General features: G+C 53.7%; 1 protein-coding gene and 1 long non-coding RNA gene across 4 annotated transcripts in view; one reads left to right on the plus strand and one right to left on the minus strand.

Moving 5' to 3' along the window:
* Positions 1–1,548: 1,548 nt before the first annotated feature.
* LOC123329516 lies at positions 1,549–12,093 on the plus strand. Its single transcript, XR_006545093.2, has 3 exons — positions 1,549–1,936; positions 2,012–2,142; positions 11,955–12,093. It is a non-coding gene; the product is annotated as an uncharacterized LOC123329516 (long non-coding RNA).
* A 182-nt stretch (positions 12,094–12,275) lies between these two features.
* ST3GAL1 (ST3 beta-galactoside alpha-2,3-sialyltransferase 1) overlaps positions 12,276–25,847 on the minus strand; it is a 96,198-nt gene continuing 82,626 nt past the window's right edge. For all 3 annotated transcript variants that reach the window (XM_025265568.3, XM_044928862.2, XM_044928861.2), the window contains 5 exons: positions 21,223–21,419; positions 20,042–20,221; positions 18,252–18,297; positions 16,196–16,315; positions 12,276–13,504 (listed from right to left, as the gene is read on the minus strand). In XM_025265568.3, coding sequence (XP_025121353.1) covers positions 13,331–13,504; positions 16,196–16,315; positions 18,252–18,297; positions 20,042–20,221; positions 21,223–21,419 — 717 coding nt within the window. In that variant the 3' untranslated portion in view covers positions 12,276–13,330. The remainder of the gene's footprint in view (positions 13,505–16,195; positions 16,316–18,251; positions 18,298–20,041; positions 20,222–21,222; positions 21,420–25,847) is intronic.

The raw sequence follows: 25,847 nt of genomic DNA on the forward strand, positions 1-25,847 counted from the left end.
CCATTTCCTTCTCTAGGGGATCTTATTCTGACCCAGGGATTGACGCTGGGTCTCCCGCATTGCAGGCAAACACTTTACCATCTGAGCCACCAGGGAAGCCTAACATGTCTGCTTTAGAGCAAAACTGTTTATTTCCTGTCCCCACAGCTTTGGTGGGAGATGGAGCACACATAAGTCTCAGTAATGACTCATTTCATTCCCAGCATAAGTCATCTCCACAAGTTTGTCCTCTCTATACCCCCACGGTATAGAGGGTCTCGAGGGTGTTGGACAGCTATTTTGGGAGACACTGAGAGGAGCTTAGGGGTTCCAAGCACAGGCTCAGAGCCTGACCACCTGCTTTACATTCAGGCTCCACTGCTGAGGAGCTGCATGTACCTGGGCAAGCTGGTTTACGTCTCAGAGATTTTAATCTTTAAAATGTACATGCCAGGAAGGGTACCTATCTCCTAGAACTGCATAGCAGGTAAGTTACATCTTGCAAACTGCCAACAGACTGGAGTTTGAGAGATACTTACTACTTGTTAAAGTGAAGTCACTCAGTTGTGTCCCATTTGTGACCCAATGGACCGCAGCCCGCCAGGCTTCTCCGTCGATGCGATTTTCCAGGCAAGAATCCTGGAGTGGGTTGCCATTTCCTTTTCCAGTGGATCTTCCCAGCCGGGGATTGAACCCAGGTCTCCTGCACTGCAGGCAGACTCTTTACCATCTGAGCCACCCAGGGAAGTACCTAACACATGTTAGCTTTCCTTCTATTCTTTTAATTAAGTAAGTCATATTTATTTTTGGTGGAACGAGGTCTTTGTTGCTGCTCGTGGGCTTCTTCTAGCTGCGGCGAGCGGGGGCGATCTTCGCTGTGGGGCGCTGATTCCCGACCGCAGTGGCTTCTCTTGCTGCAGAGCGCGAGCTCCAGGGAGCCTGGGCGCGGTAGTTGTAGCACTTGGGCTCAGCTGCCCTGTGGTAGGCGGACTCTTCCTGGACCAGGGATCGAACCTGTGTCCCCCGAATTCGCAGGTGGAGTCTCAACCACTGGACCACCAGGGAAACCCCTTTCATTCTATATAAATAGAATGAATTCCCAAAGGCCCACGTAGTGAGCCAACACAAGTTTTAAGAGTCTGCTATGTACCTGGTACTGTGATTGTAGTTTGGAATTCCGAAGAGAAGAAACAGACTGTGTTCCTGGCTTTAAGGAACTTTTGTTTGTGACTTTGGGCTAGTGGGGAATTGAGGCATCCTTCGGTGTCAAAGCTTGAGACACATAGATTTTGCCCAGGTCCCCCAGTGTACAGATCTGGTAAGGGGACGAGGGAGCCAGGATGTAGCCACTCCCGCAATGCTGTCTGCAAGAATGGGAGTGGCTGGGCTTCACTGGCAAAATCTACCCTCTCTTCCCAGTGTTCTTTCCCTGATGCCCAAATTACTCTTAGCATCTCCCAGAGTAGTTCTCTGGACTTGCTGAGGCAGCTGCCAGGAAGAGCTCCCTTCCCCCAGGAGACAGCTGCTCATGCCATCACTGGGGTGTCTACACTGGGACGGACCATCTTGCACAGAAGGAGCCAGACAAAGGTGGCAGTAACAGCCACCCGGACACACCAAGCTCCTAGTCTGCACACTAGCCCTTGCGATAACAGAAGGCATGGCTGAAGACTAGGCTGAACAGCCTTGGTTCCACTACCCACTGTCTCAGGGGCCCCTCCCTAGGCTCTGGGGTGGCCTGTCTGCATTTTGCTGAGCCCGCAGAAGGGCGCGCTCCACCCAGGCACGCTCAGGACTCTGGGGCTCTCTCACAGGTCAGCTCCCTGATGTCCGTGACATCAAGGAAGACGTGGGTGGACATACTGCTCCTCTGCTATCCCAGATGGTCTCCCACATTCCCAGCCTCCCCGGCAGTTCTGTTTGGACCACATGGGTAGATCACGCTGGCCACTAGACTGTGAGTAGAAGTGATGGGTGTGGACTCGGAGTTAAGAACTAGTGAGTCATCTCCACCTCCTTGTCCCTTTGCCAGTGACCTTGAAGACCGTGGATTAAAGTTGAGATGGGCACAGTCACAAGACGAAGACACTTGGGGGAGCCTGAAAGGACGGCCAAACCCACCAGCCTCTGACGCAGCAAGAAATAAACCTCTGCCGCTCTGCTGTAAGTCACCGGGGTCTGTAGGCGTATTTGTTACTGTAGCACCAGCCTGTCACATCCTGACTGATGCAGTCAGGTCTGATCTTGAACCCTCTAATCCCTCATGGAGTTTGTGACCACAGGCAAGTAACTAACAGTCTCTGAGCCTCACGTCTTCCCTGAAGGTGGTAGCCCTATCTCATCCATGGGGGCTCTTGTGAGAACTGAATGAAAAAAAGCATAATGAATGCCTGGAACAGAGACAGGACTCAGAAAATGTGGGGCTGCCCTCTTGGCTTTCTGTATACTTTGCCTTTTAGTACCCATTCTACAGATTGAGAAGCTGAGGTTCTAAGAAATCAGGTTTATCCCATAAGTTACAAGGCTAATGAGTCATAGAAAGGGCGGGAGTCTTATGCTAGTGAAATGCTGAGGTCCAGAGGCCCAGCAGGGCCATGGGGAGAGCTAAGCTGTGTGACACTGTGACATCATTTAAAGCTTTTTAGCCAGTCCACACTTACTGGGGTTTTGACCTTTTCCAACTGCGTCCAGCCTTTTCCTCTTGACCCAATTCTCTTGGCCAAGTGGCAGAGATCTCAATGTCCTTATCTGGAGGGTGTGGACTTGATAATTCTCAATGCCAAGTCATGTTTTTTTGTGTGTTTTTTTTTTTCCAGGCAAAGCTATATTGGGGGCACTTACTGCAGCAGGGAGGGAAGCAAGAACAAACAACAGTTTCCCTTGCTTGCTGGCTCGCTCCCTGAGGAGGGGCGAGCTGGTTCCTGACATGGGGTGGAGGTAGGGGTGTGTCCAGGGGTCAGGCTGGAGAGGTGGTTTGCCTACCCCTTAGGTGGTGCTGTGTGTGTGTGGGGAGTGGGGCGTGCATAGCACCTTGCTTTTGCTGCTGGCTCTTCAAAAGTGGCAATTGGGTTTTTTTAGTGTCTTTGTACCTTTTTCCCAGAATTTGTCCAAAGTAATCAATGCCAAGTCATTTTAAATCCTGACCTGGGTGTGTGTTTTCTCATACAATTTTCACACACTCTCTGTGTTGACAATCTGGCCGAAGGCGATTCCACTGCGCCCTCTGGTGGCCAGTGGCTCTCATTGTTCGGGTCCGGCTCTTGACCAAGGTCACCGTGGAATGTGGGCAGCTCCTAGGTAAGGGAAAACCAGTCTGTTGTGGGGAAAGCATCTCCAAATTGCTTCATTTTGGAGCAGAGCAGACAGTTCCTTGCCCGCCCACTCTTGTGGGGATCTCAACACCTTGCTTTTGGAGTCCTGGCTCTCTCCCCCATCCTTCACTGGCAGGTGACTTCATCTCCTAGAATCTCAGTTTCCTTGTTAAAATCTCTTCTTCCAGAAACAGTGCCTCTTGGCAGGATTGCTGCCAGATTAAATGAGACTAACGTAGGCAAAGCCCTTAACCCATGTTGACAGCATATGAAAGGGAATTATGATCATCATTAAGAATCTCCCATGTTTCCTGGTGTTGCTCGTCCTGGCATAAGACTTGACTGACCTTCCGATGTCAGAGAAACTGTCTTGCCCATCCCCAGCCCCCAGTGGCTCTTGGTACATATTTATCAAATGGCATGTATATATATATGTATGTATGTATGTATATATATATATATACACACACACACACAATATTGGGCTTCCCAGGTGATGCTGTTGATAAAGAATCTTCCCACCAATGCAGGAGACATCAGAGATGTGGGTCCAATTCCTGAGTCGGGAAGAGCCCCTGGAGGAGGGCATGGCAACCCACTCCAGTATTCTTGCCTGGAGAATCCCATGGACAGAGGAGCCTGGCGGGCTATGGTCCATAGGGCCACAGAGTCCGCCATAACTGCGTGACTAACACACATACTCTAACATCAGGAATCATGGTTCCCATTTTGCAGAAAAGATCCCTGTCTGAATCCAGGTCTTTGACACCCAGGATCTGTGGGTATCTATGATTCATCCAAGGTTCCTTCTTGGGGGACTTACAAAGGAAAGGAATCTTCCAGCAGTCCACAGATCTACACCAACTCTAGCTCCCTATTTTGGACAAAGTTTCGGGAAAGCCTGTCCAAATGTTTTAAAACTTGGAGGGGAAGGAGTTCTCACAACTGCTTGGTCCCCACAAGAAGCTGAGCTTGGACATCGTGGTGGGGCGGAAGGCACCCTCAGGGCTCTCGAGTTTCTGCAGTAATAGGTTTTACGTAAGCACCGCTTCTCCAGGACTGGAGAAAGGATGCTCTGAATTGATGGTTATTAGGACCCCCTGCTGTGGTCTTCCACTTGCCAGGCTTGTGGCACCCAGGTGGACCCCCAGCCCTGCAAAGAAGCTGGCTTGTTCCCTGACTTGTGGGAAGTGCCTGGGGGCTCCTGAGGACACTGCCATCACCCCAGCCTGTGGCCGCTCTCGTCCAGCTCCCAGCAGCAGCTTTCAGGTTGAGGGCCACATCTCTGTTGGCTTCATTGATGGTTCTGGACTTCACGCACCCCTGCTCCCCAAACTTTCCTTTGCTGCAGGTGCCATTTGGGCTGTGGGTGCCAGATGGCCCCTTCCTCTTTTCCTGTCACTGGTACCTGCCGTCCTGCTGCAGATGCTCCCCCATTCATGGCAGACAGCAAATCCATCATGTGTGTTTCTTACCAACCTGCTCCCTTGGCTTGCAGGCTTCTGCCCAGATCCATGGCCTCCACGGTCCAGAGCCTGACAAGGCCCAAGTCTCTGATTCCAAGTGGCTGAGATCCTAGTGCTTCAAGCCCACCTTTCTGTCCTGGCCTCTGGGTTCATGGAGAAATTGCTTAAGGAGCCAGTAAAAATCCTTTGCTCACTGTAGTTCGAGTCAAGCTGAACTGGAGTGTGTGGCTTTGAACTAGAGCAAAACATGCAATTCCCTTATTTGTTTCATCCAGTCGAACTGACTTTTCCACCCCTGACTGCAGCATCCCGCCTGCAGCAGCCATGACAGCCTGTGCAGTGAGCCCTGCGAAGGTCTGGAGATGGGGGAGAGACTGGGGGAGGGATAAGCTCCCCGGAGTGCAGTGGGGATGAGGTTTTGCTGGGCTGCCTTCTCTCTACGTCTCTTCTTTGTTGTTGTTGCTGTTATTCAATCGCTAAGTCATGTCCGACTCTGCAACCCCATGGACTGTAGCCCCGCCAGGCTTTTCTGTCCATGAAATTCTCCAGGCAAGACTACTGGAGCGGGTTGCCATTTCTTTATCTAGCGTATCTTCCAGACCCAGGGATGGAAGCCACATGTCCTGCATTGGCAGGCAGATTCTTTACCACTGAGACACCTTTGAAGGCATGTCTCTTCTTATAAGGGCACTAATCCCACTATGTGGCCCCACCCTCATGACCTCATATGAACCAAATCACCTCCCAAAGGCTTTGTTTCTGAATACCATCACATTGGGGTGAAAGCTTCAACATGTGGATTTTGGGGGAATACAATTCAGGTCATAGCAGTGGGACTGGAATTGAGCATAGCCAGTCTCTGAATTCTTCCCTATGCCCACAAACAAAAGTGTGGCAAGGTGCCCAGAGTCTCTGAGAAACAGGTTACCTGGAATTTGCCGATTCCAACGAAGACCTGATGTTTCAGTTGAAGGTGACCAAAGGGCCGTGACTCTGACATGCGGAAGGAACATCATTGTGTCCTCCAGGGCTCCAGAGTTTGGAGAGGCCCAGTGGTGTGTGTTAGAGGGAGAGGTTGAGAGGGGAATGCGCACCGTCATCCTTGTCCTGTGGACGGATGCTGAGAGGGAGGGCTGCCAGTGCCTGAGCCCCGGCTGTGTTCAGTGGGTGCTGAGTCAGAACAAAGAAGAAGGAGAGGCCGGCCCTTCCGCAGTGGACACAGAGGGACCCACAGACCAGTGCAGGGCTTTCTTCTCAAGCCCCTAGAGCACAGCTTCCTGTACCTCACACGATGTCCTGACTTAGGAAGGGATAGACTTTGGTGACTTGACTTTAGCGAGTGCTGGTGTAAACAAAACATCTTCCAAAGGCAATTGGAGGACGGGGCGCCAGAGGGCCAGGGACACCTCCGCTTGGTGAGTGACATGGCAGATGGGTGTGACAGGTGACAGGCACGTTCCAAGAAAGCCACTCGCTCATGTACAGGGACAGAGCAACACCTGAGGTGAATCCTAAATACAGGGGCCATGAACAGTGACAATGAATAAGGAAGAGAAAGAAAAAATGGGGGGGGAGGTATGTAGGAAACACTGATGCTCATACACTCTCTCCTGTCGATCCTTGCGTATGTGTGCAGATCCTTAGGATAGAAAGTAAACAAATTAGAAGCCCACCTTCTTTTTTGGTTGGCTTGTTTTTTCCTACTTTCAATATTTTTCATTGTTTTTTAAATGTTCAGATACACTTTTATGCAATTTTTAGAGGTTACTTTCCATTTACAGTTATTACAAGATAGTATCACTCCAGTACTCTTGCCTGGAAAATCTCATGGATGGAGGAGCCTGGTGGGCTGCAGTCCATGGGGTCGTGAAGAGTCGGACACGACTGAGCGACTTCACTTTCACTTTTCACTTTCATTCATTGGAGAAGGAAATGGCAACCTGCTCCAGTGTTCTTGCTTGGAGAATCCCAGGGATGGGGGAGCCTGGTGGGCTGCCGTCTATGGGGTCACACAGAGTCGGACACGACTGAAGTGACTTAGCAGCAGCATCAGCATCTATATTCCTCGTGGTGAGCAATACACCCCCGAGCTTGTCTTCACCCCGTAGTTTGCACCTCCCATTTTCCACTTCTATACTGCAACACCCCCACCAACTCCCCTGCACATAGCCACTGGTTTGTTTTGTTTCTTTTTGTTATAGTCCCTAGCTTATTGTATTTTTTAGGTTCCACTCTAAGTGAGGCCATACAGTATTTGTCTTTCTCTGTCTGACTTACTTTGCATAGCATCATGCCTTCCAAGTCCATCCATGTTGCTGAAAACGGGAAAATTTTGTTCTTTTCTTATTCCGTTAACCCTTTGTGAAACAGTCAAGCGTGTGCTTGGAGTAGCCTGGGGGATGCTGCTGGGTGTATTTCGTCAGTGGCCCCACAGCCAAATTCTGGGGGACCAGTGTTTGTGGGAAGGGTCAGTGGTGCAGAGCAAGCTGGCTTTGGCTTGTACCCAGCGCGTGCCTGAAGGGTCCCAAAGAAATGCCTTTGCATCCTCGGGAACACCTATGGAGGATCCTGGCTGATTCTGCCCCCTGCTGGCAGCTCCCGCCTGGGACAAGGGGGCGGTGAGTTCCCACCTGGCTGAGCTCATCCGGTAGGGCCTGACTTCGTGTGTCGCCACCTTGTGGCCGCATGTCCACATTACAACTCTATTGTGATAGAACGGCTGTGGGCGTATTAGTAGCTCAGCCTTGTCCACCTCTTTGCAACCCCATGAACTGTAGCCCACCAGGGTCCTCTGTCCTTGGAATTCTCCAGGAAAGAATACTGGAGTGGATAGACATTCCCTCTGCAGAGGTCTAATGTGACACCAACCAGGAACAAACCTAGGGGAAGATAGGTTTCTGATGGAGGGTCAGTAATTTTTTCAGTCAACAAATGATAAGAGCAGGGCCCAGATATGGTATAATTCATTTAACTCTCAATGCATGTTTACAGCTTCCTGGGTGGCTCAGATGGTAAAGAATCTGCCTGCCATGTGGGCGACCTGGGTTCCATCCCTGGATCTGGAAGATTCCTTGAAGAAGGGTATGGCAACCCACTCCAGTATTCTTGCTTGGAGAATCCCATGGACAGAGGACCCTGGCAGGCCATAGTCCGTAGGGTTGTAAAGAGTTGGAGACCCCCGAGTGACTATCACTTTCATTCACATGTTTACATGGATGGTACTTCAACACTCCAAATTTGTTCGGTCTCTAAGTCTTGTCTGACTCTTTGTGACCCCCTGGTCACATGGAACCTGTAGCCTGCTGGGTTCCTCTGTCCATGGAATTTCCCAGGCAAGAATACTGGAGTGGGTGACCATTTCCTCCACCAGGGGATGTTCCCGATCCAGGGATCAAACCTGAGTTTCCTGCATCTCCGGAATTGGCAGGCAGATTCTTTACCAGTAGCGCCACCTGGGAAGACCCGTCGCAACTTTATTCATAAGGAAATACGCACAGAGAGGTTAAGCGACTTGCTCAAGCTCACACAGCTAATACACAGGACCCCGGGCAGCCTGACTCCCGAGCGCCTGTGCTAATCTCTGCACCGTCCTGCCTCCTGAGCGGCCTTCAGGTCACCTCAAACTTGTCAAGAGACTGGGGAGGTGTCACTGAAGAGAACAGGGATCCCCAGGTCTGGGGAGGGAAGGAAGTCTTAGCTTGAACCTCACCTCTGCCCGCAACTGCCTGCTGCCATTCACCAGTCCTGCAGGGCTGTTGAGAAAGTTCAAGACCACCCCTAGGGAGGGAGTGTGCAAACCGTGAAGTGCTGTACCAACCGGGAGGTAGTATTACTGACACCAACTTTCCATTCTGTAGTCCCGTGATTGGATTGCTGGAATTATTCTAAAACCTGGGAAATTTGTGCCAACTCTGGATTGCACTTGGACCCATACATGGATGTGCCCATCTCTTCGGGAAGGAGGGACACTAACTCTGCCCACATCAGGCTACTTCATTCAGCAAACACTCAGTGCACTGAGCGGGCATGCGTCTCCTCCAGCCTCCTAGGATGCATTTATTCTAGACCTCACACCCCATCTGGCAGCTCCTGAAGTGGTGCCCGTTGGACAGATGAGACAGCTGAGGTTCAGAGGGCTTGGGTGACTGGCATTAGTCACACAGCAGGGAGAAGGCACAGTTGCATCTGAGCAGAGGCTAGCTCTTCATGTCCTGAGCCTCTGGGTACCTGGTTGGGGTGGGCACTAAACCCCGGAGGTGTCTTTTAAGACTCAAAGCGTCTCTTGCATGGAGACTTTGAGAAGCCGCACTAAGACACCGCCCTTACAGAAAAACGAAAGACACACCCGAACGATAAAATAGCTCTCTTTTATTCATTTTGATTTGGATCGTTGGAAATATTCAACAATAAATTAAAAATAAAAAATAGAGCAGAGGCTGTGGAAAGCAGACTCTTGCCAACTTCATTCAAAAAAGCATCCAGATGAACACTCAGCTGCAAAACACGGGAGCCAGGCAAGGAGGGGCAGACAAAGAAAGCGGACTTTAAAACAACACCAACCAACCCACCAACAGGGCTGCAAAGAGGGGAAAAGTGCTCGGGGAACTTTGGCTTTGACACGAACTGGGTTAAGTGTTAGCGCGACGGTGCACCACGTCCATGCTCCCGGGGCCCAGTGGGGGCTGCTGCCATAGACCCGGTTTAAAGCTGGACCAGGATCTTGGGCGGGTGGGCGACGATGGCAGATCAGAAGCTGAGCAACAGGGTCAAGTTCAACATAAGTACAGATCTCTGATGGACTGGGAGGGAAACAGGGGGCTGGAGGCAGGCTCGGAGGAAATGCGTCGCTTTGGGTGAGGACTGTGTGATGCCGCCTCACCTGGTAGCTGTTCCTCACCCTCTTCTGCGCACAGGTGTCATGTCCCCCCCCCCCCCCCCCCGCACAGCCCCCCAGGGGGCTCAAAACACATTAGCCCAGACCACACAAGAGGACGGCCAGCCGATGGCCTGTGGCCAACCCTGCCACAAACCAGATGTCCCTGATGGACGCAGTGACGGCCCCCAGCTCTTTGGAGGGGTGAGAACAGTTGCCTGTCCTGATGGCATGTGGCCGGAGTCCAGCCAACTCTGGCTTCCCTGGAGAGAGCACTTCCAACCACAAGCACGTGAGGGAGGGTGAGCTGTTTTGTCTTCCACTTTTTCTTTGGGTTCAGGCTGCCTTGAAGGAAACAGCTGAAGCAAACATCACAGTGCTCAGCGCTCTCTGTGACTGCATTCTGCCTGGATCCAGAGGCCCAGTTTGCATCGAGGTAGCTTTGTCCCCTTTCCCTGGCCCTTCTGGCCACAGCCGAGCCTTGGGGGGGTGGTCTCCCCTGAACCTGCTCCCCCGCTCCCACCCACCATAGGAATCACCTTGCCCACCCCTCGTTGCCTGGAAGTCTCCCTTTTATGTCCTATTTCCTTAGATCTGGCTTCTCCCACTAATCCAGCCTAGGTGATTTTCTGGACAATACCTGATGAAGCTGGGGTTTCCAAACGCATCCACTCAAGAACTTTCTTCTCTGCCCCAGATCACTACCCTCCTGCCCTCCTTTCTTCTCCTTGCCATGGGTGAGGCCAGGGGCTCCAGGGGATATGGCTACAGGTGTAGATTTTGCTCCAGCACCAGAGAGGAGCTTCCTGGTTCCCTGGGGGAGCCAGAAGGCTAGGGTGTTGCTGACATCTTTCTCCCTCATTAGCCTGGCCTCTTTAGCTTCAGGCTCAGCACTGACTGCTGCAACAGGAATGCCTCTAACGCTTGCCCGGGGCTAGTCTCCAAGGAGCTCTGCCTGAGGAATGGGCAGAGCCCTGGGCTGGTATGCTGGGCCCCAGGGAGAGCCTCCTCTTGTGGGTGCTTCTCACCGTCTGGCTGGTGGCCAAACCCCCATGGAAACAGTCTTGTCCAGGTCTCAGCCACCCTTACCCCAGGTATGGGCCCCACTGGTTTAAGGCAATGGTGTGTTAATCCTGGCCACAGTGGCTGGCTGGATTCACTTAGGTGGCCATTGGTAAGCCCAGGAACAGACAAAAAGCCGTGTCTGCCCCAGCTGTGGGAAAAACGCGATGCTATCTCCTCCACTGGAAGAAGAGTGTGAGAAGGCAGAGGTCACAGCTTGCCTCAGGCCCCCGTGGCGGCCTGAGAACGAAGCCGGGTGCTGAGAGGCTGGTAGTCAGAAGCTTATACCGACTACAGGTCTCGGAGGGGCTGGGGCGCCCACCTCTAGGTGGTCTAACAGGGACCCAACAACATCCTCTTTTAGCGCGAAATCTATTTCACAGCTGGTTCACTTGTGCAGTCAGTTCCCTTCTCTGGCCTTGCTTTGCTCATCTGCAAAAGGGGACCCGAGGGCTGAAAGGCCTGTCACGATGAACAGCCTGGTGGCGGGGAGAGACGGGGTGGAGACCAGGTGGCAATGAGTCAGCCACACACCCGGCAGAGTTCCTCACGCCAAGGACTGCCGTGACCTCTAGCCTCTGAGGATTTACGCTGGGAATCATGACCTCACAGCAATTGACAAGCATTTGTCAATCAAGAGGGTCTTCGGTTTTGGAGGATTTTAATGCTCGAACAGTTTTTTTCGTTTGCTTGCTTTTTTTTTTTTTTTAAAAAAAAAAAAAAACAACAACAAAACACTTTCTGGATTCTGAACCTTAGAGAATCAAAGAAAAACTGGACCCTCTCCCCAGGCAAACACTCAGGGGAAGAACCAGCAGGGTGTGTGACTTCTAGGGACACTTGTAAATGACCGATACCCGCTGTGGACACTCCCTGTTGTCAGAGGGAGACATGGAGGCGGGGGGCAGGGCTTGCCAGAGGGCTGCAGGGTGCGGTGGGGCGGGACCCCCTGGCCTCTGAGAGTAGCATCCTTCATCCTCCTCCAGGCCATGGTCACATCTTCTCAAGGCACCCATGGCCCTTCAGGGAATGCCCTCGACAGCAAGAAATTTCTCTGTTTTTGATTAAATGTCAGTGCGTGTATGCTAAGTCGCTTCAGTCATGTCCAACTCTTTGTGACCCTATGGACTGTAGCCCACCAGGCTCCTCTGTCCATGGGGATTCTCTAGGCAAGAAGACTGGAGTGGGTTGCCATTTCCTCCTCCAGGGGAATCTTCAAATCAGGGATCAAATCCGCATCTCTTATGTCTCCTTCATTTGCAGGAGGGTTCTTTACCACAAGCGCCACCTGGGACTATGAGTCTATTCCCACCCAGCCCCCAGACAGTGCCGCTTGATTTGGAGATTCTTAGCCGAGACTGAATCTAAGCCCACAGTGAGGAAGAAGAAAGTGGGGCTGGAAGAGAAGGAGATACATAGCATCTGGCAAACCTATCAACCGGACATCCCAGGGTCTGCCCACCAGCAAGCCCTCAAGCCCTAAACACCCCAGTACCCCACGTCTGAAGATTTCTACAAAACTGGCTCTGAGTGCCCACATGGCAGCTGCCTGCAGAAGCGAGCGTAACCGAGTCACAAAGTGCAGATGATGTCAGTTGAATTTAAAAGACAAAACAATAAATAATCAGGAAGGCTGACGAGGAAGAAAGAGCAGCTGGGATGTGAAGGATGAGGTATGACTTCTCCCCTCTGACGGTCACGTTTCTAGGATGTCCTCACACAGGTGGCCAGGGGGGGATCTGACCCTGGTGGCAACTGCTGGCTGATGCCCCCTCTCCACTGCAAAGCTCTGGAAGGTTACGGGCACCAAATCCAATAGTCTGTGAAAATGAGAATGTATGGTCCACGGCTGACGGGCCTCTGGATGGAGCCTAGTTCCAGCTGAGCTTTCTTGCAGCTCAGACACTGGCTCCGGAAACTAGAACACTCTCCCCAGCTACAGACCAAGGGGAGTGCGCTGCTGGGGTCCCCTTCCCCAAGCTGGGGCTCTTGCCACATTTCAGTCAATGCATGCGTTTCTCCCCCCAGTACCAAGGCACGTGGAAGCACTTAGAGCCATGCTCAGCTGTCATGGTAACCACAGAGATCAATTACTCGAGGAAACGTCAGCTTGGGAAGAAGACATCTCCTGGGCATTTAGAGTCCTGAAGACCTTCAGGGCAGGGACCCCTCATGGCCACAGTTTAATGATCTTTGGGCAGAAAGGGGAGGTGGGGTGGCTCTCCTGGAGGTCATCTTCACCCAGAAACTTCCAAGCAAGAATCAGTGTTGGCCCCGGACCCCTCGGCAGCGTAGTCTCTGTGCTTCCCCTCGGGAGACCATCCTCTCCTCTAGAACATGGGACTCCTAGGATGGGGCCTCTCCAGAGTCTCCCTGCCTCCCCCAGCCCAGAACAGCAGTGAGGCGGGGGTTCTCCCCTCCCGAGACTGGTTCTGAGACTTGCTCTGCAGCCCTGGCAGGGGTCAGTGACCTTGCTGAGTAGATGCTGCCAAATGTTGGGGTGCAAGAGGCTGCAAGGGGCACCTGGGCACACCCCTGAGGCTGGTCCTGGAAGTTCCTGGAGAAGAACAGCTCCGGTGAGAAGCTGGGGCTGGATGCGGAGTCGCATGTGGGGCACCTGTCCTCAGGCTTTCACAGCGTCATCTTCCCTTGAAGATCCGGATTTTGTTGATGGATGCCAAGGTGGCCGTCACATTGGATTCGAAGTCCCCATCGTGTACCCCAGTCTTCCGAAAAGCCCCCGCCGATGGGTTGTTTTCCCAGTAGTGGTGCCAGTTCCCTTTGCTGTCCGCCCCGAAGCCGTACAAGTCCACCTGCCAAAGGCAAAGCAAAGGTGAGGACCGGCCAGTGGGGGAAACAGCCTCCAGGAGCGCAACTCCTGGAAGCTTGGTGTCACAAAGGCAAGCTGAGTAAAAGTCAAGTCCAAGGCCAGAAGGCATCATGGAAGCCTACTGCTTGTCTGTGCCTGCTGGGTCCACCTCCACGGAGGTACAACCTCTTCTCCAAGGACTGAAGAGCAGAACTTCAAAGTCCAGCAGTCCGCCCCAGGCCCCAGTTCTGCTTCCTGCCGGTATAACCTGTGAATGCCAAACCACTTCTTTGAGACTCACTTTCCTCATCTGGGAAATGGGGCCAAGAGTGATGACCATGGAGAGGGGGGTGTGATCCACCAAGAAAAGGTACTGATCCTTTTCTTCCCCTAGGCTAATATTCATCTGGTCCAGGGGTCCTCACCGTCTGGGGCGGGGGGGCAGGCTTCTTACACGCGACGCGCATTTACTGAGCCTTTATTCTGTGTCAAATGTGCATTAAACCCGTCAGAGTTCAGGGGGATGCTAGAGAAATTAGGGATGAGGGAGTTAGATCTCAGCCCTCGGAGCTGCTGTTGCTTCTTTTTTTAATCAATAGATAATCATATCTTTATCAACATGCCCTTGCTGGGATGAGTACTGTTTTAGGGGAAAAAACTGTCTACTTAGACAAAAATACATATTTTTGGTTATATGATTCCAGGATATTTTCTCTTTCTCTAGCTTCTATGATATCACCATTTAATAAATTTAAACTAGGGTAAAAGACAAAATATATGAGAAAATTTTACTTGTACATTATGCAACTTAAATCCTAACTTTTCTTTCCTCAAAACTCCCCCCAAAAGTATTTTTAATTAATGTGCTTCTTGGAGAAACAAGTGTTAACACAAAATAATATATTTCATGATTAAATAAGGTAGAAAGTTTAATAGATGGTTATTTGTTTGCTTTTGTTCTGTTCGGAGATCAGCACACTTATCCTGTAAAGGGTCAAATATTAAGTACTTTTTCATATCCTATCTTTTAAAAACAAATCACAGTCCTGCCCATATTCAAGAGGAGGTGATGACGAAAAGGTGTAACAGTCCCTTGAGCTGCTAACTTATGACAGCCACCAACTGAGCCCTCAAAAGGGGCTGACGCCAGGGCTTCCCCACAGTCCCCCTCCCCTGCCTCCCCGCACCGAGGAGGGCGAGGTGACCGGAGGAGGCAGAGACCTTGTCCGACAAGGTGACCTTCGAACTGGGTCTTGGAAAATGAGTAGAAGATGACCAGGAAGGGTCTGGCATGCTAAGTCGCTTCAGTCACGTCCGACTCTTTGTGATCCTATGGATCCTAGCCCACCAGGCTTCTTTGTCCATAGGAGCGTCCAGGCAAGAATCCTGGAGTGGGTTGCCACACCCTCCTCCAGGGAATCTTCCCAACCCAGGGATCGAACTCACGTCTCTTACCTCTCCTTCATTGGCAGGTGGGTTCTCTAGCACTAGCGTCACCTGGGAAGCCCAAGGGACTGGGGAAGAGGCTTTCAGGGAGAGGAACAGCCATGTGGGATGCAACGTGGCAGACAGATTCCAGGGGTGGGGGCCCGCCAGACCAGGAGACAGCTCTGTGCTGACTGCAGACTTTTTAGGAAACGCCAGCACAGACATGGCCACCCCAGGGCAGGAGGGAAGGGCACTCCTGAGGCAGAAGCCCACGGTCTCTGTGACCAGCAGACAGGAGGTGGGGGCAGCAGGGGGAGTCAAGAGGCAGATATGGTTTCTGGTGGGGACACCCAGGTTTCTGGCTGAAGGATGGGGGCAGATGGTGGCAGAGCACATGAGTTAGAGATGGTGGGTGGGCTTTACTACTCCCTCAACCCCTACCTGCGATTTCCAGCTAGGAGCCTTGCAGGGGGCAAGGATGGACCATAGGTGACAAGAAGGGACATTGGAGGGTCCTGCCTGAACCAGGGCCAGGGAGGAAGTTAGGGGGGAGGGACTGTGGTCCCCCTCCTGTTTCACTGCCCACAGGCAGTGAGCACCCCAGATCGCCCATGGAAACATGGGCACAGCCTGGCAGACGGCGAGGAGAGTCCATGATGGGGAAAGGCTGCTGCTGCTAAGTCATGTCAGTCGTGTCCGACTCTGTGTGACCCCATAGACGGCAGCTCACCAGGCTCCCCCGTCCCTGGGATTCTCCAGGCAAGAACACTGGAGTGGGGTGCCGTTGCCTTCTCCGGATGGGGAAAGGCACGCTTTACAAAATCACTGGTTCTCAATCTTGGTGAGCAGAGGAAGCCCTGGGTGCCTGGGGGAACCCTTGGGTCCCTGGTCCCCACTGCCAGCAGTTCTGGTGGAAGTGGGCTGGGCTGTGGTCTGGGAGCTAGAATTTAGCTGCACAGATGATTCTAACAAGCAAACGAGATGGAAACTGAAGCCCCAGACAGCTTCCCCATTACAATCTGCTCCCTTATTTGGCCCCCAGGTCTGAGCTACCTGCTGGGCCTGGCCCTACCTGGGGCAGCTCCCACACCAGGAGAACAAGAGTCCTTCCTGGAAGGTCCTATGGAGGAGGCATTGCAAGCCCCACCGTGGAGACAGGACCTGAGCTCCCAGAAGAGGCCTGGGAGTGGGGATGGAGGTCCTGACTGCAGGCGCTCTCGCGGGCCCCTGGGGAACATGAGGCAGCGGGGGATGGGGTGTGTCCTACCTCGTCACAGACGTGCAGTGAGAAGATAACGGACAGGATGCCGGTGGACGGGTACCGCCCGTGGCCCTGCAGCCAGCTGTCGAAGACGTACTTGATGAAGGCCGGGTGGTAAATCAGGATCTGCGGAGGGAAGGATGCGGCCCAGGGTGAGGGGCTGGGGGAGGACCAGGCACACGTCAGGTGCCGCACACTCTTGTGTCCATGGGGGACACAGCAGTGCCCGGAGCTCATATCCCTACACGGGGGGTTGGGAGGGGTATGATCTAGTGGACGATATGGACCCTAACCTAAATCATGAAAGGCTGGGCTGGATGAAGCACAAGCTGGAATCAAGATTGCAGGGAAAAATATCGATAACCTCAGATATGCAGAAGACACCACCCTTATGGCAGAAAGCAAAGAAGAACTAAAGAGCCTCTTGATGAGGGTGAAAGAGGAGAGTGAAAAAGCTGGCTTAAAACTCAACATTCAAAAAACAAAGATCATGGCAACCGGTCCCATCACTTCATGGCAAAAAGATGGGGAAACAATGGAAACAATGACAGACTTTATTTTGGGGGGTTCCAAAGTCACTGCAGACAGTGACTTCGGGCATGAAATTAAAAGATGCTTACTCCTTGGAAGAAAAGCTATGACAAACCTAGACCACATTTTATAAAGCAGAGATTTACTTTGCCAACAAAGGTCTGTATAGTCAAAGCTATGTTTTTTCCAGTAGTCATGTACGGATGTAAGAGTTGGACCATAAAGAAAGCTGAGCACCGAAGAATTGATGCTTTTGAACTCTAACTCTGTTGGAGAAGACTCTTGAGAGTCCCTTGGACTGCAAAGAGATCAAACCAGTTCATCCTAGAGGAAATCAGTCTTGAATATTCATTGGAAGGACTGATACTGAAGCTGAAGCTCTAATACTTTGGCCACCTGATGCAAAGAACTGACACATTGGAAAAGACCCTGATGCTGGGAAAGATTGAAGGCAGGAGGAGAAGGGGACAACAGAGGATGAGAGGGTTGGATGGCATCACCAACTCAATAGACTTGAGTTTGAGCAAGCTCGGGGAGTTGGTGATGGACAGGGAAGCCTGGAGTGCTACAGTCCATGGGGGTTGCAAAGAGTCAGACACGACTGAGTGACTGAGCTGAACTGAACTGAATCTAAATCACGGATACACAGAGCAGGCTGGAATAGAGGACGACCACAGAGAGAAACAAAGCAGAGAAAGGTGAGGACGGAAAGGGTGAGAAGGCGGCATCTGAACTACAGTCAAGGAGGCCAGGAGCAGGACATGAGGCTGCAGGAGAAGGTTCCAAGGGAGCAGCATGAGCTGGGGACAAGGACACTCCTGCCATCCTGCAGGAAGACACCAAGCCACCCGTCTGGCCTGACATGGGTCTGAATGACCTTCAGCCCCTAAAATGACCTCCCATGCCAGTTGTCCCTCTCCTCGTGTCATAGGTGGGGAAATCGAGGCTCAGAGACACTAAGTAACATGCTCAACGTCACACAGCCACCCCTGGGAGGACATCACACAGCATCAGTGCACAAGCTGTGTGTCTCTGGGCAAGTTACCTGGCCTCTCTGAACCTGATCTCTTCATCTCCACGCAACACTTAGCTTCCACCATCCCTCTGCCCTTTGCCCACGTCTTACCCAACCCCACACCAGGGCCTACTGGGGAACATGGTGATATAGAGAGACAGGAGGTGAGGACTGGCTTTGAGATGCTCACACCATATGGGCAGTGGCTCTCAAATAGCGTCAGCATCCTTGGGCGGCTTGTAAAAACCCAGAGCTTCTGATTCAGCAGATCTGGGGCGGCCGGAGGATGTGCACTGGTGACAAGGGCTGGTCCAGGGTCCAGGTTTAGGGAAACTTTCCAGGGTTCGTCTCTCCACTCTCTAAGTGGGGGCCCACCCACTGCCGCCAACCCTGGGGGCCCAGGGGCTCTCTGCAGCCAGATGCGGGCAGAGCGCGGAGATAGCTCTCTCTGTCATCAGGCGGAGCCTTGAAAGCGAGGCTGAGCTCAGAGGGCAAGGCACCTGCGCCTTGACTCACCTTATTCTTTTTCACTTTGATCTTGGCGGGGACAGGAACGTAGGTACTGCAGGAGGAAAAGACAGCTGGTTAGCATGGGAGAGGGCCGGCTGCCTGGGCATCGGCTGGGGCGGGGAGGGCTGGAGACGCAGGTGGACCATGAGGAGAGGCAGGCGGACCATGAGGAGAGGCAGGCGGGCCACAGGGAGACGCAGGCAGGCCACGGAGAGACGCAGGCAGGCCACGGGGAAAGGAATGCGGACCAAGGGGAGAGGAAGGCGGGCCACGGGGAGAGGCAGGCGGACCACGGGGAGAGGCAGGCGGGCCGCCAGGAGACGCAGGCAGGCCACGGAGAGACGCAGGCGGGCCACGGGGAGAGGAATGCAGACCACGGGGAGAGGCAGGCGGGCCACGGGGAGAGGCAGGCGGACCACGGGGAGAGGCAGGCGGGCCACGGGGAGAGGCAGGCGGACCACGGGGAGAGGCAGGCGGGCCGCCAGGAGACGCAGGCAGGCCACGGAGAGACGCAGGCGGGCCATGGGGAAAGGAAGGCGGACCACGGGGAGAGGCAGGCGGGCCACGGGGAGATGCAGGCGGGCCACGGGGAGACGCAGGCGGGCCACGGGGAGAGGAATGCAGACCACGGGGAGAGGCAGGCGGGCCACGGGGAGAGGCAGGCGGGCCACGGGGAGAGGAATGCAGACCACGGGGAGAGGCAGGCGGGCCACGGGGAGAGGCAGGCGGGCCACGGGGAGACGCAGGCGGGCCACAGGTAGAAGCACTCTTTCAGCAAGGGGCTCCACCTCCTGCAGTAGCCCATTATGGACACCAGAGGGCGATCGTGGCTAATTTGAGGACCTTCTGCGGAGGCCAAGCTGAGCCCCAGCTGATACAGCCCCTCCTCTGCCCAAGCCTGCTTCCCTCACTGCCCTGCACCCCGAATCCCTCGGATTTCCTAACCAGGCCTCAGACAAGGAGGCGCTCAGCCATCTGGGCACTAAGCCCCTTTTCTTTCAGGCAGGAATGGGACTGGGTGCGAGCCTGGCTCTGTGTAGAGGCCAAGCCTCCAGGTCTCCCTGGAGGACAGAGGTCATGAAGGACTAGTGTGAGCTCAGCAAGATGCGTGCCAAGCGGCCGGAACAAATCAGATGTGAACTAACTCGCCAATGCTCCAGGCAGGACTGGGGACTCACACCAGAGCCTACATGCTCCTCACCCAGTCTCCCTAGCCGTCCCCCAGCCCAGCTGGGGCTGCTTTGAGTGTGAGAGGCAGGTGTGGGGGCGGGGGGTGCTGTCATAATTGGGCAGCAGCATAGAGATGAGAAAGTTCAGCAGGGTCCACCTCCTGGGGGACTCGCAGGGCATTTGGGGAAGCAAGGGCAACCCACTCCAGTCTTCTTGCCTGGAGAATCCCCTGGACAGAGGAGCCTGGCAGGCTACAGTCCATGGGGTTGCCAAGAGTCAGACACGAATGAGCAACTAACACTTTCACTTTTCACTTTGGGGAAGCAAACCTGGGAGGTCTATTGTGTTGTGGCGTGGGGAGTCATGAGCAGGAGGAAGGCCAGAGCTTGGGGTCATCGGGGTGATGGGAGGATGGGTACCAGGAAGAGCCGGAGGCAGCCTGGGGGCGGGGCTCTGCTGTCTAGGATGAGGCCTGGGGAGGACAGGTGCACCAGCAGGACAGCATGAGTGTGGCTGTAGCGGGTGGAACAGCACGGCAGGGGGCTCAGAGGCCCTCACTCAGCAAGGAGGAGAAGTGACCCCTCGGCAGTGACCCCCTGCCATGCAGGCTCTTCAAGGGGGCTTACTGGGAGATGGTGCCCTTGGTGGTGGCGCTGATCACCCACTCCAGGTCGACAGTCTTGAAGGGGACCAGGACCATGCTGACGTTCTCTGCCAGCTCCCTGAAGCTCTCAGGGTACACGAGGTGGTGGGTGGTCTTCCTCCCGACGTCGGCCTCAAACCCTGCAGTGGGGGCCTTGTTCATCCTGGGGGGGGGGAGGGAGAGACGACAGGCATCATGTCAGCATCAAAGCTGACTTGGAGGGTCAGCTTTAGCTCAGAGAGGCTGTGCTGTGTCCCCTTCGCTGGGCCCCAACTTCCTCATTTGTAAAATGGGCACAGGGAGGGCACAGGTCAGATGCTTTAGCAACTTTTTTCTCATTTATGATCTCAGGTGAGCCTAACCATCCCCACCACCAACAACTGACTCTGTCCCGGTGCAGTGATGTACCCCGTTGACCTTTAAGGATAACTCGTATATGTATTTCATGGTCCTATTTTTACGGCCAAACTAATCTGAGCATAAAGAATTTGTCCCAGAACACAAGAGCTACCCAGTGGCAGCCTTGAACTCAGGGCCTGTCGACCCTAAATCTGACTCTTTCCCCCTCACCATAGACATTCCCACTGGACACCAGTACACTGAGGCTCCCCGAGGCCAGGTGAGTGGTCTAAAGACATAAAGTCGGAGTCCACAGACATGGGGGACAGTTCTAGAAGGGGTCTAGGGATGGCTGCCTGAGAGTCTCATGCTGGGCACTGGTGCCCTGGGTCTGGTCCCTGGTGTGGGGGTGACGAGAAACCCAGGAAAGAGGTTGGCATCTTCCTGGAACATTCATTTCACTTGAAGACAGGGAAACCTATTATTGCATTAGAAGTATAAGTTATATTATGGCCTAGACGGCCAAGCAGGGACGGACTGCAAAGACGAAACAAGAATCTTGTTAGTCTTGTCCTCCAGCCAGGCCGCTCTAGGCCGAGTTCCCGCCCACTGGGTGCTTCCCTGCCCGGTTTCCTCTCTGGGTTCAGAGAGGCCTTGCTGATTCATCCCCATCCTGCAACGCACATGGGGAAACTGAGGCTCTGGGGCAGTCTGGGCTCCCCGACTGGAGTCCTGACCTCCTGACCCCAAGCCATGACACCCTCTGCAGCTCCAGGGCCCAGGTGGGGGTGGTAGGGTGGGCTAGGGGGCGAGGGCCTTACTCACCTGAGCACAAAGTCGTGACTGTCTATCTGAGGCCCGTACCAGGACTCCCTCAGGTTGCCCGAGTTGCCCACGACAGCGCAGCGCCGGCAGCCCACCGAGCCCTTCTCCAGCAGGGGGTCCACGTCCCCGGGCACCACCTGGAACAGCTCCTTGATGGTGTCGTTCAGATTATTAGGCTGCTTCTCCCGCTGGAGCCTCTGTGGGCAGAGGACACGGGACGCAAGTCAGCGGGGCTGGACCCCGGGGCTGGTGACCTGGTTCCTCCCAAGAGACCTGGAGACAGAGCTCCACCTCCCCCACAGGAGCCACTTGGGGAGACGGGAAGGCCAGGGATCATTCATTCAGTCTACAAATACTTCCTGAGCACCTGCTATGCTTGGTGGGTAAAGAATGTGCCTGTGATGCAGAAGACCCAGGTTTGATCCCTAGGTTGGAAAGATCCCCTGGAGAAGGGCATGGCAACCCACACCAGCAGTCTTGCCGGAAGAATCCCAAGGACAGGGTCCATAGAGTCACAAAGAGTCGGATACAACTGAGTGACTGACACTTTCACTTTCGTGAACGTGGTGCAGCTCTGGCCTCTTGAGACCGGGTGGTGTGAGTGAGGCACATGGAAGAAAGGCCAGGCGACCCTCCACGCCCGCCTCCCTGGCTCCGCTCCCCATCCTACCGCTCGGCAGCCTCAGCCCAGGACCACTGGGGTCTGTCCAGACCCAAGAATCAGCACTTCGTCGGATGCATCAAGGAGTCCATTGTCTGCTTAACAAATTATTTTCACGTCCACACCCAAGGTCAACTACACTGGGAACTCCCTGACCCCCAGGCGCGGGCAAACACTGGGTTTATCCTGAGGGCGACCAGCCACCTGGTTGGCCCAGGGTTAAGGAGTTTCCCTGACTTCCCAGATAGCTCAGTGGTGAACAATCTGCCCACCAATGCAGGAGACACGGGTTAGGTCACTGACCCAGGAAGATCCCCTGGAGGAGGAAATGGCAACCCACTCCAGCAGTCTTGCCGGGAGAATCCCACGGACAGAGGAGCCTGGAGGGCTGCAGTCCACGGGGTCAGACACAACCGAGCACCAGCACTGGGAGCGGGACCCTCAGGGACGACAGTGGGGCCAGGGGTTGCCGTAGTGAGGCCCCCTCTGCCCACCCACGTCCGCCCACTGCCTCTGGGGGAGCTTGGCCACACTGCACGGTGACCACACGCTGACACAGACCACTCGCCCACTCAGAGTGAAACCTGGAGCGATCTCCTAGGAAGCATCGTATCTCCTGCGTCACCAGGCCACAGTGCTGTCAATTCAACACAAGGAAGGAGGGTCTGAGTCCGCTGAGCATGTGTCCCGAATCCAAAGGGGAATTTGAAGCCAGGCTTTTATAAGCCCACCTTAACGTCTCTTCCCCAACACCACCCCTGTCTCAGAGCCCTGGAACCTCGACCTACGGAAAGCCCAGTCCCTGGGGCTGGGTAGGGGGAGGTGGCTGTGGGGTGAGTCCCACCTGTCTCACTAGCCTCAGAGACAGGGGAGGGGCTGCAGGAGAGAAAGGTGAGGTTAGCTGTTGCTCTGGCCACTGTCTAGGAGATCAGTGACCGGGGGATTGTGTGGAGAGGTCCCCGGGCACCTGGTCCCCACCTGGCACGGGAGGAGCCAGCATCCACAACAGGAGGCAGAGCAGGAGACCTGGATGGTCCCATGGGTAAGGCCACCTAGCATCTCCTCTAGCCTAAGCCACGGCACGTGCCTGGGGAGCCTCCGGCAATGACATCAGGCACTCTGTAAATGACCACAGGCACTCTGTAAACATCACACAGGATGGTAATCATGAAAGAAAAAGGGAAACTAACAAATGCTGGTGAGGACCTGGAGGATCTGGAGCCCTCGTGCCTTGCTGGGGGAACGTAAAATAGTGCAGCCGCGGTGGCAAACTGCTTGGCGGTCTCTCAGAGGTTCCATCGCTGAGTATTAAAAAGAACTGATCAGGGACCTCCCTAGTGGTTAGGACTCGGCGCTTGCACTGCTGAGGGTCCAGGTTCAATCCCTGGTCAGGGAATTTAAGGTCCGACAAGCTGTGACCAAGAAAAGGAGAAAGAAACCTGAAATCAGGGTCCTGAACAAGTTCACTTGTGTTCAGAGCAGCGTTGCTCACAATAGACAAAATGTGAAACAACCCAAGGGCTCACTGACAAGTGAATGAATAAAGCAAACGTGGAGCATCCATGCAATGGACATCACTCAGTTATTAAAAAGAGAAAAGGGACATTTCGATATATAGTACCAAAGGGTGAATTTTGAAAACACATATGCTAAGTGTTATTTCACTGACTTACTTGCCAGACACAGAAGGACATATTTGTACGATTCCACTTACAGGAGATACTAAGTCACCAGATTCATCAAGACAGAAAGTAGAATGGTGGTTGCCTGGGGGATGAGAGGGACGGTAGGGGTCATTATTATTTGATGGGTATGGGGTTTCGCTGGGGGTGTTGAAAGTGCCAGGTATGCATAGTGGTGACGGTTACCCAACATCACGAATGCATTTACTGTCACTGAATTGCACACTTATAAAGAGTTAGGATAATAAATACGTGTGTACGTGGTGATGGTTTAGTCACTCAGTCGTGTCTGACTCTTTGTGATCCCACGGACTGTAGCCCTCCAGGCTCCTCTGTCCATGGGATTCTCCAGGCAAGAATACTGGAGTGGGTTGCCATGCCCTCCTCCAGGGGATCTTCCCAACCCAAGGATCAAACCCACGTCTCTTGAGTCTCCTCCATTGGCAGGTGGATTCTTTACCACTGCCCATCTGGGGAGCCCATGTGATGCCTATTCTATCACAAGACCAAAAGCAATCCAGATTAAACACTTGCTCCTACAGCACCTCCTGGGGCAGCTCCAGGCTCCCGAATACACGGTCACCTGGGGATCTCGTTAACATGCAAGATCTGGGCGCCAGATTCGGCGCTTCTTACAGGCTCTCAGGCGATGCTGCTGCTGGTAAAGTGGGGACCACACACTGACAAGCCCTGAGATTGAAGACCACAGCCAAGCTCCCCATCAGGAACCTCCTCTGAGGACACCCACCCAGGAAGGGCCCGGACATCATGAGGATGCACCCAAGACCAGAGAGAGTCCTTGGGGAGCATGACGCTGCATGCTGGGTTAAGGAGCCACGTGGCATTCTTTAATCCAGAGCTCAGCAGTAGTTACTGAGTGCCTCCTACGTGACACATGCCTGCTTTGTCTCAAGGGACCCAGTGTGAAGGCTCAGAGCTGGCAGGATACCCGTGTTGGGAGGACAGCCTTTCGTTGTCCCATTCGCCTATTACCGACTCACTCCTTGATTCATTTTAAAAAGCTATTGTTCAGTCACTCAGTCGTGTCCAACTGTTTGTGACCCCATGGACTGCAGCACGCCAGGCTTCCCTGTCCTTCCCCATCTCCCAGAGCCTGCTCAAGCTCATGTCTATTAAGTCAGTGATGCCATCCAACCATCTCATCCTCTATTGCCCCCTTCTCCTCCTGTGTTCAATCTTTCCCAGCATTAGGGTCTTTTTCAATGAGTTGGCTCTTCTCATCAGGTGGCCAAACTATTGGAGTTTCAGCATCAGTCCTTCCAAGGAATGATCAGGGTTGATTTTCTTTAGGATTGACCGCTTTTAAAGAGTAAGTTTATTTTAAAAGGCAGTCTCATATCTCTGCCACACGTGAAAGCAAGAGTTACTTGGCAGAAGTAAAAAAGTAATTATCCAATATGATGAAAACAAAATCACCTTATTCACTTCCAGCTCCATCCTGTTGCTTGCCCGGGCAAGCCGCCCTGTCTTCACTATTAATAGAACTGAGATGGGCAGGTGTTAAAAGGCTCATCACGAAACAAGGAGGCACATGTAACCCTTGCAACTTCAAAGATGGAAAGAGAATTAAAGCAGGGATGACTTTCTCCAACCCATGCCTGACGTGATGCTCTTAAAGGCCCCGCCCCCATATCACCAGGAATCACGCCCCGGGCCCCCAGCTCACACTCCAGGAATCTTGGCTCTGTTCCCGACCTTCATTGGCAGGAGAGAAGACTGAGGTCCAGAGATGGAAAGATCCAGGCCACTGGGGGAGGGCAGAGCGGGCAGAACCAGGGGCAGCGGGCCGGGATCTAGCTGTGTTTCTGGGGATGAGCACCCTAAAGCGTCCCCTCACTGGCTTGGGGAGTTGAGGCTGGTCACACCCTGCTGCGTCCCTGTCCTCCCTGGGAAAGGACCTCCTGATTTCTCTGTCTTCTGTAGATGACAATGCAAAGTCCCAGAGGGCTGCTGACAAGCACACAGGAGAGAGTGGGCAGAGGTTCAAAGTCACCTCCTCCCCTTCACTCTCCTGACTAGTTTCCAAGTACTGTAGTGTATTTCCCTGTCTACAGTCAGGGCTCAACCAATGCCTGCTGCTGCTGGTAGGGCTCGTGCCTTAGGGCAGAGCCTGGAGGCAGAAGCTGAGGCAGCCAGCGTGACCCTGATATGAAGGACGTGGGGGATTTTGTGATCCCCAAGGCACTTGGGCTGTCAGCTTCCAGCCCCTGAAGCCTCCATCCCTGGTCCAGCCTCCCTGCCCTCGCTCCCATGTGGGTCTG

This window comes from Bubalus bubalis, chromosome 15 (assembly GCF_019923935.1).
Source record: "Bubalus bubalis isolate 160015118507 breed Murrah chromosome 15, NDDB_SH_1, whole genome shotgun sequence".
NCBI lineage: Eukaryota > Metazoa > Chordata > Mammalia > Artiodactyla > Bovidae > Bubalus > Bubalus bubalis.